This window comes from Psittacula echo, assembly GCF_963264785.1.
Source record: "Psittacula echo genome assembly, chromosome: 7".
Classification (NCBI taxonomy): Eukaryota; Metazoa; Chordata; class Aves; order Psittaciformes; family Psittacidae; genus Psittacula; species Psittacula echo.
The window spans coordinates 41,287,745-41,301,182 of NC_137740.1; the positions used below are offsets into that span (position 1 = coordinate 41,287,745).

Sequence of the window (13,438 nt, forward strand, 5' to 3'; positions counted from 1 at the left end):
AGTGCTTCACCATCCTCACGGTAAATAACTTCTTCCTTTATATCTAACCTGAACTTCCCCTCTTTAAGCTTAAACGCATTACCCCTTGTCCTATCACTACAGTCCTTGATGAAGAGTCCCTCTCCAGCATCCTTGTAGGTCCCCTTCACATATTGTACAGCTATGATGTCTCCACACAGACTTCTCCAGGCTGAACAACCCCAACTTTCTTAGCCTGCCTTCTGAGCATCTTTTATTGTGCTTGTGCTAGTAGTAGCTAGTGCTGGTTGCAATGGTTGCAGGAGGGGATCCTCAGGTTTGACTTAGTGCTCCTGGCTTCAGAGTGTGAGGAGAGATGGGGATGGGAAGTCCCTATTCTTCCAGGAATTCCCACTGAAGGAAGGGCATGGGATGGCCCAGCAGTCCCCAGCTGGCTGGGCACCCAGCACAGGAATGCCAGCAAGCTCTGAGAAGGGTGCTCCTGGAGGCGGCACCCTTCAAAAAGGCTGAGCTGGCAGCCCCACAGCAGCCAGCCCCAGGCTGCCACAGTGGCTTCTGCAGCTGAGCTCATCAGTGCCTGCAATCAGCAGGGCATGAAGGGGAGGTAATTACACAGGCAGCACAGCCCGGGCTGCGTGCAGGGTCTATATATAACTCTGTGTAGGTCTACATTGCCTGTGGTGCTTAGTCATGGCCCTGGGGACTGTGTAGGTCAGGATGGGGCAGGCACTGCCGCATGGGGAGCTGCTGCGCTGGGCCATATGTGTGCCTGGGGAAAACCACCCTGAGCTGAATTAAATGCTTCCCTCACTGTATCTTTCCCAGCTGAAAAAGTGCTGCAAGTTTCCCTGTGAAATGCCGTTTTGAACAAAAGGAAAAAGGGAATGGGTTTTGGTGGTTTGTTTTTTTTGTTTGTTTGCTTTAAAACCTAAGCAAAAGGTTTCACCCTGAGGCTACAGTGGCCATATGAAGGTGTACTCCTCACAGACCCCACAGAAAGGGAAGGGTGCTCCCAAGCCTATGGACAGCATCCCCCAGCCACAAGCGAAGAGTGCCCAGAGCCTGGCCCAACCCCAGGGGTGGCTGTGGGGCAGGGGGTCACCTGCCCGGGCTCCTGGGGCTAGCAGCCTTGGTGTCACCCTGTGGCAATGCCATCCCAAACCCATCACGGTGCTTTCAGGTCAGCCCCAATACCCAGAGCTACCCTAGAGCTGCTCAACTCCAGGAAGAAGCCACATTTGTTCATCGCCCCAGTGCTCCCCAAGACCAGTGACACGAGCTGCCTGGCCTGTACTAGCACAGCCGTTTCCAAACTGACAGCAAGGTCCTGCCCTGGTAGGCGAGGTTCCATGTGTCACTGGTGCCACCAGTGTGCCCTGACTGGCAATCGCAGGGCTGAGTTCCCACAGCAGCATTGCTGGGCACAGCAGGGGCTGTGCACATGGGGCAGCCCCAGGAGCCACTTACAGGGGCCTCAGAACACACCAGTGTGGTGATGAAGCACCAACGCCAACCAGGGGACCGTGACACTGCACCAGGAAGCCCTGCCTCCTCTCTGTTTTTCCCAGCAGCCACACAGCATGGGGATGTCCCCTTCCAGCTCACACCTAAACCAGAGGAGGCACTGGCTGAGCAAAACCTGCCTGCCTCTGGAGTGCCAGGGCACAGCAGCAGCTCTGGCTGGCCAAGCCACTGCAAACCCTCCTTGTCCTTCAGGGTGCACCATCACCATGCATCACCCACCCTGAATCCTGCACTGCTGCAGCCTCCAGCACCCTGGCTGACTGCCTTGCCTCGCACAGCACAGCCTGGTCACCTTCGGCTTTGGTGAAAATGTGAATCTAACAATGCAGGCTACTGCTTCTTTCAATCACCTTCTTATCACCTCTTCCTTCCCTGGGGATCTGAAAATACTTAAAGCTGAGCTTTTGTGCTATTTGGAAATGGATAGGCCCAGCAAACGAAAGAAGGCAGTGTTAGGGCTGCAGCCCGTGTTGCAGCCTGCCGCTCCCCAGACATCAGTCAGAGGGAAGGCTCTCCCTCAGTAAAGATAAATGTTCACAGGCACAGGGAAGGAGCCCAGGAAACTTCCACCACACACTGTGAACGCTGTTATTAGGCTAAGCCATAACTGGGTCCCCGTCCCTCTCTCTTGCACGTGCACATCACACAGACACACCTGGCTCGGTGTAAAAACAAGCAGGCCTGACAGTGGGTTAATGTGCTTGTGCAGTTCTGCTGACAGAGACGTGTAGAGGAGCCTGCACCCAGCAGCCAGACCAGCTGAGCCAAGATTTATTGAGGGAGCAGAGCGCTCTCGCCTGAAGCCCGCTCACTCACAGCAGAGGCACCTCCCAGTGCCTTCCAAACCAACCCCTGATGATCTTGGTTCAAAATCCAGTTTCTGTGCTGGACTGTTTAGTTGCATTACTCGTTGGGGACAGACGCAGGATAAGTTATGTGGGGCACCACATTCAACTGCCCAACAGATATACATCAGCTACTTTTTAATCATGACAAGAAGAGCATGAAACCTCCCATCGCACAGACAGTTGTGCTGCAGAAAACCAGCCAAGTGTGTTTCACATCTGCAGCTTTATTCTCATATGAAAGGTTAAAGGCAAAGCTAGAAAAATGAACCTACTGGTACACACTCACTGAACACTTCTAAGGCAAGATAGAGAGGTAAAACTTTTACTGCTACGAAGAACCAATGGAAGGCTTTAAAGCACATCTAGTGTTCAGTTTTTATTTGTAAGTAGCCAAATTTAAAGCAGCTTTTCAGTCTTTAAAACTCTCTCACCTTTCTGGAATGCTTCAAAAGGAACCTGAGGATGGTGTCTTCTCTCCAGAGGGATCAGACAGATGCTCTGCATGAGGTGCAGAAATGGACCACCAAGGAATGCCAAATGAAACCTAACTGCCTGGCTGTGGGCTCCTGTTGCTCATTAGACAAGGCAAGGCTGCGCAGCACCCTGCCACGTGCAAAAGCAGCAGTCACTTGGCTGTCCCCATGCCTGAGCGGCTGTGGCACAGATGGGCACCATGTACTTGCCCCAAAGAAAGCCAGGAGCTGAGCTCCAGGCACGGTGAGTGTGAAATGTCCTGCTTCAGCTACTGGACTGCACTTCCTCCTGGAGGGGTGACGCCACAGGCAGTGAGATACTGAGCATTCTTGGGATCCTAAGGGATACCCTGGGATGCAATGGATGGGGGCTGGCCACCATTCCCAAGGGATTGCTGGTGCAGCCATTACAGCTCTGCAGCGCTGGCTGCAGCCCAAGCTGCTCCAGGGGTGGTGCTGCCCTAGTCTTCAGGGATTGGAGTGTTGCAGTTCCCATGGTAAATTTTGACCTCACCCTTGCAATGGAAGTACTGGTCAAACACGTCGCTGTATCCATGGTCTTTCCACCATGTGCAAAGCTGCCGATTCCACGTACAGTCAAGCACATGGAAAAGCTCTGGGTGCTCCATCCCCACCATGGTGAAGAAATCCTGGTCCCCAAGGTGGCCCTTGAAGTGGTACTTCTCTGTCAGATTTTGCACCATGGAGGGCTCTAGCAGCTGGTTGTAGAGCTTGGACTGCCTCATGGCTTCCAGGTTCAGGAGCAGGACACCACTGTTGAAGCCAGGCAGCCCATCAGGAGGGGGCTCCCCCACTTTGGTTTGGGGGTTCTCACGGCGGTACTGCCAGAACGTGTGCCTGCAAAGAGAGGGAAAACAGGAGTCAGGGAGTGCAGCTCAAAGAACAGCCATGTCAAGTCTGAGCGGGTTCGGATCACAGCACAGGATCTACCACCCAAGGGATCTCGCAGTGTTTGTCTTTTGCTAGCTGAAGGCACCCAGAGCAGCCTGCTGTTTCACAGGCTGTGTCTCTCTCCAACCCCCTGCACAGGATGTTGCCCAGACCTCAAACCACTACTCTTGGTCTCTCCTAAAGCCCCTTTTGTTTCTAAAAGCATCACTCTGGTGAGCCAACTGGACACAGGATGATGTGACAGCTCACACGGCTGTGCAGGTAGACAAAACCACATCCCCAGTGCCTAGAGGCACCAGAAGTGCCCCCTAGCTAGTACATGCCAGGAAAATGTCCTGCAGTTAATGGGATCTCAGCAGCAGAGCTCATAGCATCATTATTATTTGATTACGGGGAAGCTCCAGATCAAAGATCAGCCCCAGCTTGAGGCTGTGCAAAAAGGCTTGAAGTAAATCTGAGTAGCAGAAACAGTTCTTAAAAATAGAAGAAGAAATCCAATGGCAACAGGTCATTAGCTATGAGAGCACTGCTGTAGTAGCTCTAGCAGATGCAATCTTCACTAGCTAATTTCCAGCTGCCAAGGAGAAAAGAGCAGTGCAAGTATAGCAATGCACAAAACTAACTCCAGAGGGTGATTCAAAGGGGAAAAATTTAGACTACCTGAGCAAGCAGCCCAAAAATATCTTTGGCTCCTTCCTCAGGCCTGGGGCAGTGAGCACACCCCACCATACACACACTGGCTGCTCCCACTTGCAGAAATTGAATTCATCCCATGCTATGAACCAAGTGGCTGGGGTTGAATCTGCCCCAGAAGATCACTCCCATTCAGACTGAAAACCTTCTGACCCAAGCAGCACCTTTTGCTGCAAAGCTGGGCAGCTGAGAGCTGGCTGAGCCTGCGGTTCAGAAAGCAGAAGAGACCTGCGGTCCTATCCCACCATTTGACAGCCCAGGCCTGCCAGCACTGAGGTTTCCTTCCAGCCCTAACACTTCAGGTAAAGCTACAGCAGTTTCGGGTTTTGGCTTTTTGCACCTTGCTGTGAAGATGTCAGGGAGAAACACTGTTATAAAGAATAAGCTAAGCCTGCCACTGGTTCCTCTCCAAATCTGTCAGACACTGACCAGAGCCTCCATGTATCTCCTGGGAACAAGAATTTTTTGGTACATGGTGTGAGAATTTAGCACCCAAAGGTTTAAAGTGTTCTCATGCTTGAAAGCTGAAGCTGTGCTAATTCAGATGTAAGAAGATGCAGGGACATTAGGGGCTGGGACACCTCCAAAGTCACAGTAGGTAGTTCCCCACATTTAAATTGAAATCTTCCTTGTAAGAAGTTGTGTTCAGGTCCAACAGGCACTTGCTCAGGTAATCCTACAGTTTGTACAGAGATCAGACTATTAAATCCATCCTTCTGGCCTGTCCTCTGGATCTCCAGCACAACGCTGCAAGACTGGCCAGGATTCAACAGCCACCAGCAGAATTGTCCCAGCAGAAAATCTGGATCTATTAATGATGCCAACTACGAGCACTTTTTATTCCCTGGTCTGGAGCACCACAACCATCATGCAGCATTGCTTCCTTACAACTTTCCATTTAGATGCTTTAGAATCAAGCCTCTGATATTTCTCATTTCAGGAAGGGTCTTTACACTGCTCCCTTTCACCCAGTTCAGGACAGAAGAGGTTTTTCCAAGAGCCAGTTTTTCACGGAAGGAGGGCTCAGACTTCGAGCAGTCATCTCCAGGCCTCCCAGGGAAGAGGAGCGGAAGATGGCTGCCTCACCAGAGCCCACAGGCAGCAGCGCTCCATTGATTTAAAGGGCAGGGAAGGGATAAAAGGGCTCTGCCTCTGCAAAGAGCAGTTATATCTCAAGGAGAGGCACCAGGTCACTGTGAAGACAACTCATGGATGCTCATGCAAAAAGGAAGGCAAAATGCTCTCCACACTGCATGAGAGGGAAGCTCAACCTGCAAAGACAAGATACAGCCAGGGGCTGATCAGCGTCCCAAGGTGCTCAGGTCCAGGAGACTCAGCAGAGACTGGCTCAAGCCCACCTCTGCACACTCTGCTCTTTCCGCTTCTCCCTGTCAGTGGCAGGAAAGCCATCACCATGTCCAAAAATTGATGCTGGAATCTGGCAGGAGGGAGAGGGGGAGCAGTGCTGCAGAGGAAGGCACCTTTCTACCTCCACCGTGGCAGAGCTGACTCCTTCCATGTTCTTACCTCTAAAACACGCTGCCCAAGCTAAGGGATGGGATTACAGCCCCTTGCAGCTAAAACAGGAAAAACGCAAGAGCCCAAGTCCTCAGCATCTCTAGGCCATAGTGGGGTGAAGCAGATCTGTATCAAATGACTCAATTTTGCAGCAGTGCCGTTCCTCAGCAGATTACTCAGTGATGGCTGATAACAACAAGGGAGTAATGTGCCCTTTTCTGCAGGGAGAGAAGACTGACTGAGAAGTAGCAATTGTTCAGCCCTTCCTCCTGGCACTGGTGTGACGGGGCCATCCTCCTCTGGCTGCGCATGGGGACCATGGGGAAGCGGGACTGGGTGGGGAGGATGGGGATGTCCCAGGGGAGTGATGCCGGGGCGAGATTCAGGATGCGATGAGCTGTGGGCGGCTCTGCAGCACCGACAGCTCGGGAGCCCGCCCACAGCACACCGCAGCCTTGCCAGTACTGAGCTCAGGCCAACCAAGGGAAAGGTATTCTGGCAGGGCCACTGGCAGCAGCTGGATTTCACTTGGCTTTTATCCTTCTAATGGAGAATTTTGGCGCTGTCCTTCTGCTGGGGCCAGGACAGAGAAGAGCATCGAAAAGCACCTCCACCCATTTGGAAGTGGAAAGAGTAGCGGGTACAAGAGCATTGTTTTCTTTGGAGGAGATGGGGCTGGGGAAGCACAGCAACCAGCTAACAACTAACCCAGCCTGTGCCCTTCACTGCTCTGTCCTGCCCAACATCAGCCCTTGGCACCCACCTCAAACTGTGGCACAACACGGGGGAAAATCCCACGGCTTGATGAGCATGCTGCCAGGATGCAGGGAGGGGGTGCTGGGGCTAGCCTCAGAGACAACCATTTAGGAACTGAACCCCAGTTGGATACAATGGAGATGTCTCCCTGCCCCAAGCCCCTGGAGCAGGTGGGATTTCCCTTGGGACAGGCAGTTCTGGCAGGGCAGCCTGTCTCCAGCCTTGGCTCTGGGGTGCCCTCCTCCCTGCCCCCGCCGGCAGTGAAAGCCACGGCAGGAAGGCAGCCTGGAGATGCTGGGATGCAACAGGGCCGAGACGTAATGGGGCAGGAAGCTGCTGGCCGGGAGGAGGGGAGGAGAAAGGAAGAGACATTTCAGGCTTTTGTTAAACCTCTAGACTGGAGGGGAAAGAGGTGACCCTGAGCTCCAGCCCCTGTAGCATGGTGTGGGGGAGCCGTGCGGGGCAGCTGCTGCAAGCACCCGCCTGCAGCCCCAATGGGCTTTGCTTTGAGGAGCTGTTTATAAACAGAGCCAGCGTGTGCTAGGAAACATCTGGAGAAGAGCATTTCCAAGCATTCAAATGCCGGGCCCAGGCAGCCCAGATAAAAACCCCTTCTTCCACCGTGACTTCCCTTGCTGCCTGGCGCAGGGTGCTCCCGGCACCTCCCCTGCCTCACAGCCCAGTGGTCATGAGCCTCCGCTCAGGCAGAGCTGCCATCGCACCCTTTAAAACGGGGGATAGCTGACAGGGGCAGACGGGACTGCTCCAGCTGTCAGCTGTATTTTGCCTGTCCTTCCCTTGCTTTCATGCACAGCAAGAGGAAAACACTGAGTGGGTGGAAGACTTTGTCCAAATCCATGGACTTGTTTATTTCAGCTCTGGGTTATGGGACAACTTCATTGGATGAGCTGGAAATTGCTGGTAAAGCAGCAGGGTGCTCTTGCTGGAAGGAAAGGTAAGGTGCCAGCTGGGTGACCAACAGCAAGCCTGAAGCACTGACCCCACAAGCAGCAGACTGGGCTTTTGTGCCTGTACCTATCTGAGATGTTCAAGAAGCTGCAACCTTGCCCCATCAGCTGCATGGCTGCCACTGGCCTTGCTGATGAGGATGTGGATCCTCCCCACGCAAGATGGGCAGTAGCAATGGGCCAGCACTTTGAAGACATGCTGTGCTATCAAGTCCCTTTTATGGGGATCAAGGCTGGGAGATCCAAAGCCCCATCTAGCCAGGCACAGGGCTCCTGGCACAGAAGGGAAGCATGGGCTGCCAGCCATCCCTCTCCGCGTCACTCTGGCAGCAGCCCTGCCAGCCCAAACACCAACTAAAACAACAAGCACACGCTCTCACTACTAAATACACTTTTTGGTTCCTGAGCCAGAAAACAAATGTCTGGCGGCATTATCCCCAGCTGCAGCTGCTGGCAAATGCTGCTGTTCCTGTGCAACAAGCATCGAGGCGTGAGCATGCTGTGCTCCTCACTCCATGCCACTACTAGCGCTCCCCTGGGAGGGCAGGACGATGAGGCATGTGGCTGCAGTTCTGCCGTGCAATCCCCAGCCAAGCTGCCCACCTGCTGGTGCCTGGCGAGCTGGCTGAGGCAGTGGATAGGATGGGAAGTATGCAGTGTTCTGAATGGTATGGAGGACATGGCTGAAATGGAGGAGGGAGAGCAAACAGAAGGGGTAAATAACTGTAAAGGCTTCTGGGGTGAGAGATACACACTTAAAAGCAACCTTGTTTCCTGCAACCTGGATGGTGGTGTCTTCATCCAGGGGATGATGGTGGCTTTTGCCCCTAATCATCAGCAAGAAGTAAGAGCACAGCCAAGAAATCTCCCTGTACCTTTCTCCTCTTGGCTAAACCTTGCTACGGCAGGCAGCTGCCTGTCCCTTGCCACCACTCTGCTCAACTGAGATTAACCCTCAGGAAAAGGCTGTCGTCCCTTCCTCCAGAACCCCTCCAAAGGCACTGCTGCAGTGAAGATGGGCCCTTCTGACTTTCTGCCACAGCTAGAGGTAAACAGCTCCCCCAGGGCTGCATTCAGAGTAGCATCTGATCTACACTCTCCCCTTCCACTCCAGCGCTGCCGGAATCTGGCTGGGGTGAGCTCAGCCCTGCTGCATACAGAGGCCTTGCAACAAAGCAGCCCTTGTTGCTAATTGCTTATTTCCCATGTGCAAACACTAAACCCCTTAAGGAGCTGGGGTGGCAGGTTCAGTACCAGGCTGGCACAGAGAGCCTTAGCTGAGGCTCAGCAGCTTGTGTAACCCAGGAAATCTCAGCTCTGTGCTTCTTGGGAGCAATGGCATCACCAACACAGTGATGCCCTTTGCTCTGCAGTGAAAAACATCACCATGGTGCAAACCAACCCCAATTCCAGAGCAGGATGCATCTGCTGGTGTGCACACCAGGGCCACCTTACCCTCCCTCTGATGAGTTCATAGCGAGGGTCCGGCTTGGGAAGGACTCCAGCCCTCCCTTGGAAAATGCTTACAAACTGAGTTCTTCAATGAAGACATCAGTAATTCCTTAACAGAATTCTCACGTAATGCACAAATTATGTCTCTGCAGCACTGTTCCCTACTACAGCACCATATGCATGCCAAACTTTTAAAAGGCCTGTATTAGGAGCAGCAAATTGATTCTTGATGATTACATTTCTGCGTGAACTTAGCAGTCCAAAAATGGGCACACTTAGATAGATGATCAGTAGTAACTTGTGAATGCAGCTTGCACGCAAAACCCTTCCTTGGGACATAGATGTATAACTCCCCCCCAGATTTTTGCACCCCACACTGGTGCTAAAATTACCCTCTGAACAGAGGTGCAAGCATAAATCCTTGTCTGGGTTGTAGATCGGTTTCCTTCCCTCTGTCAATCATGGCACTAGTGTCAGGGGAGAATGACTGGCTGTGTGCATCAGACCATCCGCTCCTTCAGCACTCGGGAAGGATGGGGTCAGCATGTTCATGGGGCACTTTAAAACATTGTGAGCCTAATTAGTGCCAGAACAGCAGATTTCTATTAACAACTGCAAATGGACTCTGCTCTGGCATTGCTCCACTGCCTGCCTCAGAGGCAGAGGCAGCATGTCCCGGGCCATCCTTCTCCCCTAATGGGTTTCTGAGGAACAGGGAAGATGTTCTCCCTTCACAGATGCACACCTGGTGTTGTGGAGAGAAGAAATAAAAGGCCTTCAAAAGGCCTCCATCCCCCCATGCCTGTACAGGAGTCTCAGCCATGGAATGTTGTGCTGCCACAGGGGAGTTCTGGCACTGGAGTCCTGGAGGGAACCACCACTGAGCTTCAGAGAGCAAGAGGACATTGGGGGGACCCCTCCAGAGGATTGTTGTGAGCTTCCTCGTGTAGCACCAGCACCGTATCACTCCACAAAGCATTCCAGCTATGCACCCAAACCTCTCCACTTCCTGCTGTTTGTTTGTTCCTCCATCAAAGGGCTTCAGCTCTTGGAAGCTCCTTCTCTACTAAGTGCTGGTGAGGAAGCTCTACTCCTTGGCCCACCTCCGGACACTCAGCCCCAGCAATCACTTTCCAGAGTAGACTCAAGAGCTGGACTGGTTTGAGACCTCTGCTACCATTTACAGCCCAGGCTCTCCTCTCCACCATGCTGCAAAACTTTCTCTGGGGGTAAGGAGGTAAGAACGCCTGCACTGCAGAGGCCACTGCCCATGAATAGCATTTTTCTTAGCAGCCCCAGAACAGGTTGTGACCTCCTTCACAAGCATCATTGCCCAGCGTGGACCTGCTCTTTTTTCAGCACATCATTTCTCATGGCAAAATGTAACCACTGAAGATGACAGCAGTTGTGCAAATACCCAGCTGGATCTAACCACCAGCTCACGTTGTTCAGCATGCAGAAGCTGGTGAGCTACCAGTGCAGCCAGGTATTCCAGCAACCCCAAGATGCCACCAGTGTGACACCTATCTCTAGACACTGAAACTGAGATGTTCAGGAACTGAAACTGAGAAGTTCAGGAGTTGAAGACAAGTGCAGGTACGGTAACTGATGCATGCTCACTTGATGCACCCTGGACTTGTGCGCTATGGCCAACAAAAAACCTCAAACCAAAACAACATAGCAAAGTCATAGCAAACTTCTCAGGCAGTCCTTGCAAGTGAAGACCGCCATTCATGTGTGCTCTCTGCAGTACTGCAAAGTCCTTGGAAAGAAAGCTTGAACCCATTCTTGGAGAGACCTGACTGCCTCAGCTAAACACACATGGGTGACTTGGTTATTGGAAAAAAATCATAGCTGTATGTCCAATATGTCAGAAAAGGAATAGTTAATAATATTATCAATAGTATTCATGCTAATTGATGCACAGTTGTGGTTGTCAGATCTTGTCCAATTTATTAATTGGTTTAAAATGACATTTCAAGTTTGCTTGGTAATGGGAGTAAGTGCAATGGGTCCTATATATTACTGATGTGCAGAGATATAAACAACAAAGCCCTTCACCTTTTTTTTTTTTAAAATTTTTTAATCAGAAAGTAATGCTGCATTCCTGAAATCAGTTCTGCTGCCAGTTCTTTACAGGTTCTGCTTGTTCCATAATTTTGGCTGCTTCCTGGTAGCCATGGCCAAAGAATTCCTAGAACTGCTCTCCCTGTGCATCAATCAGCAGCACTTGCTACAAATGAAGTGAAAGCCTTGAAATGGTTTCAAATTCAAAGTGTGCAGGGTCTGGCTTGCAGGGCTGTGGGCAGGCAGCACTGGCATCACCATGCCTGGTGGGGCACAGGCAAGGCAAATTTCCCTGCCTTTGCTGAGGGGCTTGGGAAACAGCCTGTCATGACAGGCAACTCCCTGCTCCCTAGAGGAGAAGCATTTGGGAAAACAGCAGTCTCCACACATCAGGGCCTGCATGAGGAGCCATGAAACTAGGAGAACTCAGGCAGCAGGACCTGCCTGCTGGAGATGGTTATTTCCAACTCCAGAAAGCTCCATCCCAGGCAACAGCCCACCTGCACTGCTGTATTGTACGACCACCACCCCTGCCTCAGCTGGTACTCAGGGAATCCAGCTGCTCCCCTTGCCTGCAGCTGTCTGCAGCACTTTGGGTTTTATTTAGATCCCACAAGAAGGTACAGGATGTACTGTCTCAGCCCAGACATGTGGACAGCCTGGCCTTGCCGTGGATTCAGCATTAGCCTGCTCGCAGACCAGGGTAATTCCATTCCTCTTCCAAACATCTGACAAACTGACTTAGCATCGCTGCCGCTTAGCTCCCAACAAACACTGAGCACTGAAAGTACCGTGCCTGGGTCTGCAAGTTGCACAAGCTTGCTTCCACTCATTAATGTACTTCTCTGGGTTATTTTACCAGCTCTCAAACAAACAAAACCCGTGCAACAGAGCACACAGCACACCTACAGGAGCTCTCACATGATCCCAAGCAGAAACAAAGCTTTTCCTTTCACAAGATAGTCCCATGCAAGCTCTCCCTAGGTTTTAGGCAGAAGCAAAGGCAAATGGCCTTGCAGCCATACAAGGACCAAAGTGTTTCTCCTTTGTAGTCTGTAGCTGTCTCTTTGATGTAGATATCCTTTCCTGCGGGACAAACTTGTATCAATTCCAGCACTGTGCATTCCCAAGATGCCTCTAGCTTTTATTAGCTTCTTGTCACAAGGGCAGTAGTGAAGATCTTGCCCAACATCAGGAATGGAGGCTGCAGCCACCCTTCCAGCCCCAGCTATATTCATCCTTGGACCTGAGAAGGTCTGAGACCTCTCCTGAGGTCCACCATCACAGCAGTACCTTGCTCCAAGCTGGAGCAAGTGGGTAAAAGCAACCACCTGAGGACCTATGGGTGAGGTGCTTTCTGTTGCCAGCAGACCAGTCCTCTCCAATGAGAACTCCAAGAGGAGCAATGTAAGGCCAGCACTGAGAGCCTTAGGTGGTACCAGCACTAGCAGGCACCCAGAGTTCACCACCACATGGCAATGCCAGTAACACCACCTGCATTACGTAGGAAGTGGAGAGGCCAGGATGCCGCTTGGTATGGGATGGAGAGCATGGCAGGGCACACTGGTCCAGGGTCAGCCCAAGGTTGCCAAGAGCAGCTGTGCAATCACTGTTCTGCTTCCTCTCACATGCCACCAATGTGACCGGAAGGATTTATAACCAGGAAACCCGGTGAGAAACTTGGTAAGAATAGGGGTTAAGCTCTGTCTTCTGTAATCGGAGAGTTTCCAGGACATTTCTGGGAGTGCTGCAGTATTTCCTCTCTCTGTTCATCTCAACTGTGGGACTGCTTTGAAATGGGAACGCTTCTCCCTTTAACACCTGGCAGTGCTGAGCTCCTGTGCCTGGGGACAAGTGCTGAGCCAAGCCAGGTTGGCGAGGAGGCTGCCAGGGAGGTCTGGGCTGCAGCAGCATCTGCATGAGGATGCCCAAAAGAGACCTCTGCTGTGCCGCAGGTGCAGCCCCTGCTGCTCACGCCTGGTCAAGAGGCTAACCTGAAGCATGCTGTGCTTTACTTGGCCATCACCCAGCTCCACTGCAGGGGTGACCATGGCTAAGCCGCTTTCCAGGCCAGACACACACCCTGCATGCACATGGAGGACAGTGACCTGCCTGCTTGCCTGGTAACAGGCTGGCAGGCTGCATCTGCAGTGCATGTTTCTTAGCAGGGCTAATTGCACAGGAGAACCTGGACATCTCCATTTGGCCATGATCTGGCGCGGAAGGCTCAATGCAACATAAATATTTA

The 13,438-nt window shown here is 52.1% G+C and overlaps 1 protein-coding gene across 1 annotated transcript in view; it reads right to left on the reverse strand.

The window, feature by feature from the left end:
• Window positions 1-3,285: 3,285 nt before the first annotated feature.
• Window positions 3,286-13,438, reverse strand: part of XXYLT1 (xyloside xylosyltransferase 1) — a gene marked incomplete at both ends in the record, with an annotated part of 35,066 nt that continues 24,913 nt past the window's right edge. Inside the window, one exon of the mRNA XM_080622972.1 lies at window positions 3,286-3,682. Within this exon, the coding sequence (XP_080479098.1) occupies window positions 3,286-3,682 (397 nt within the window). The remainder of the gene's footprint in view (window positions 3,683-13,438) is intronic.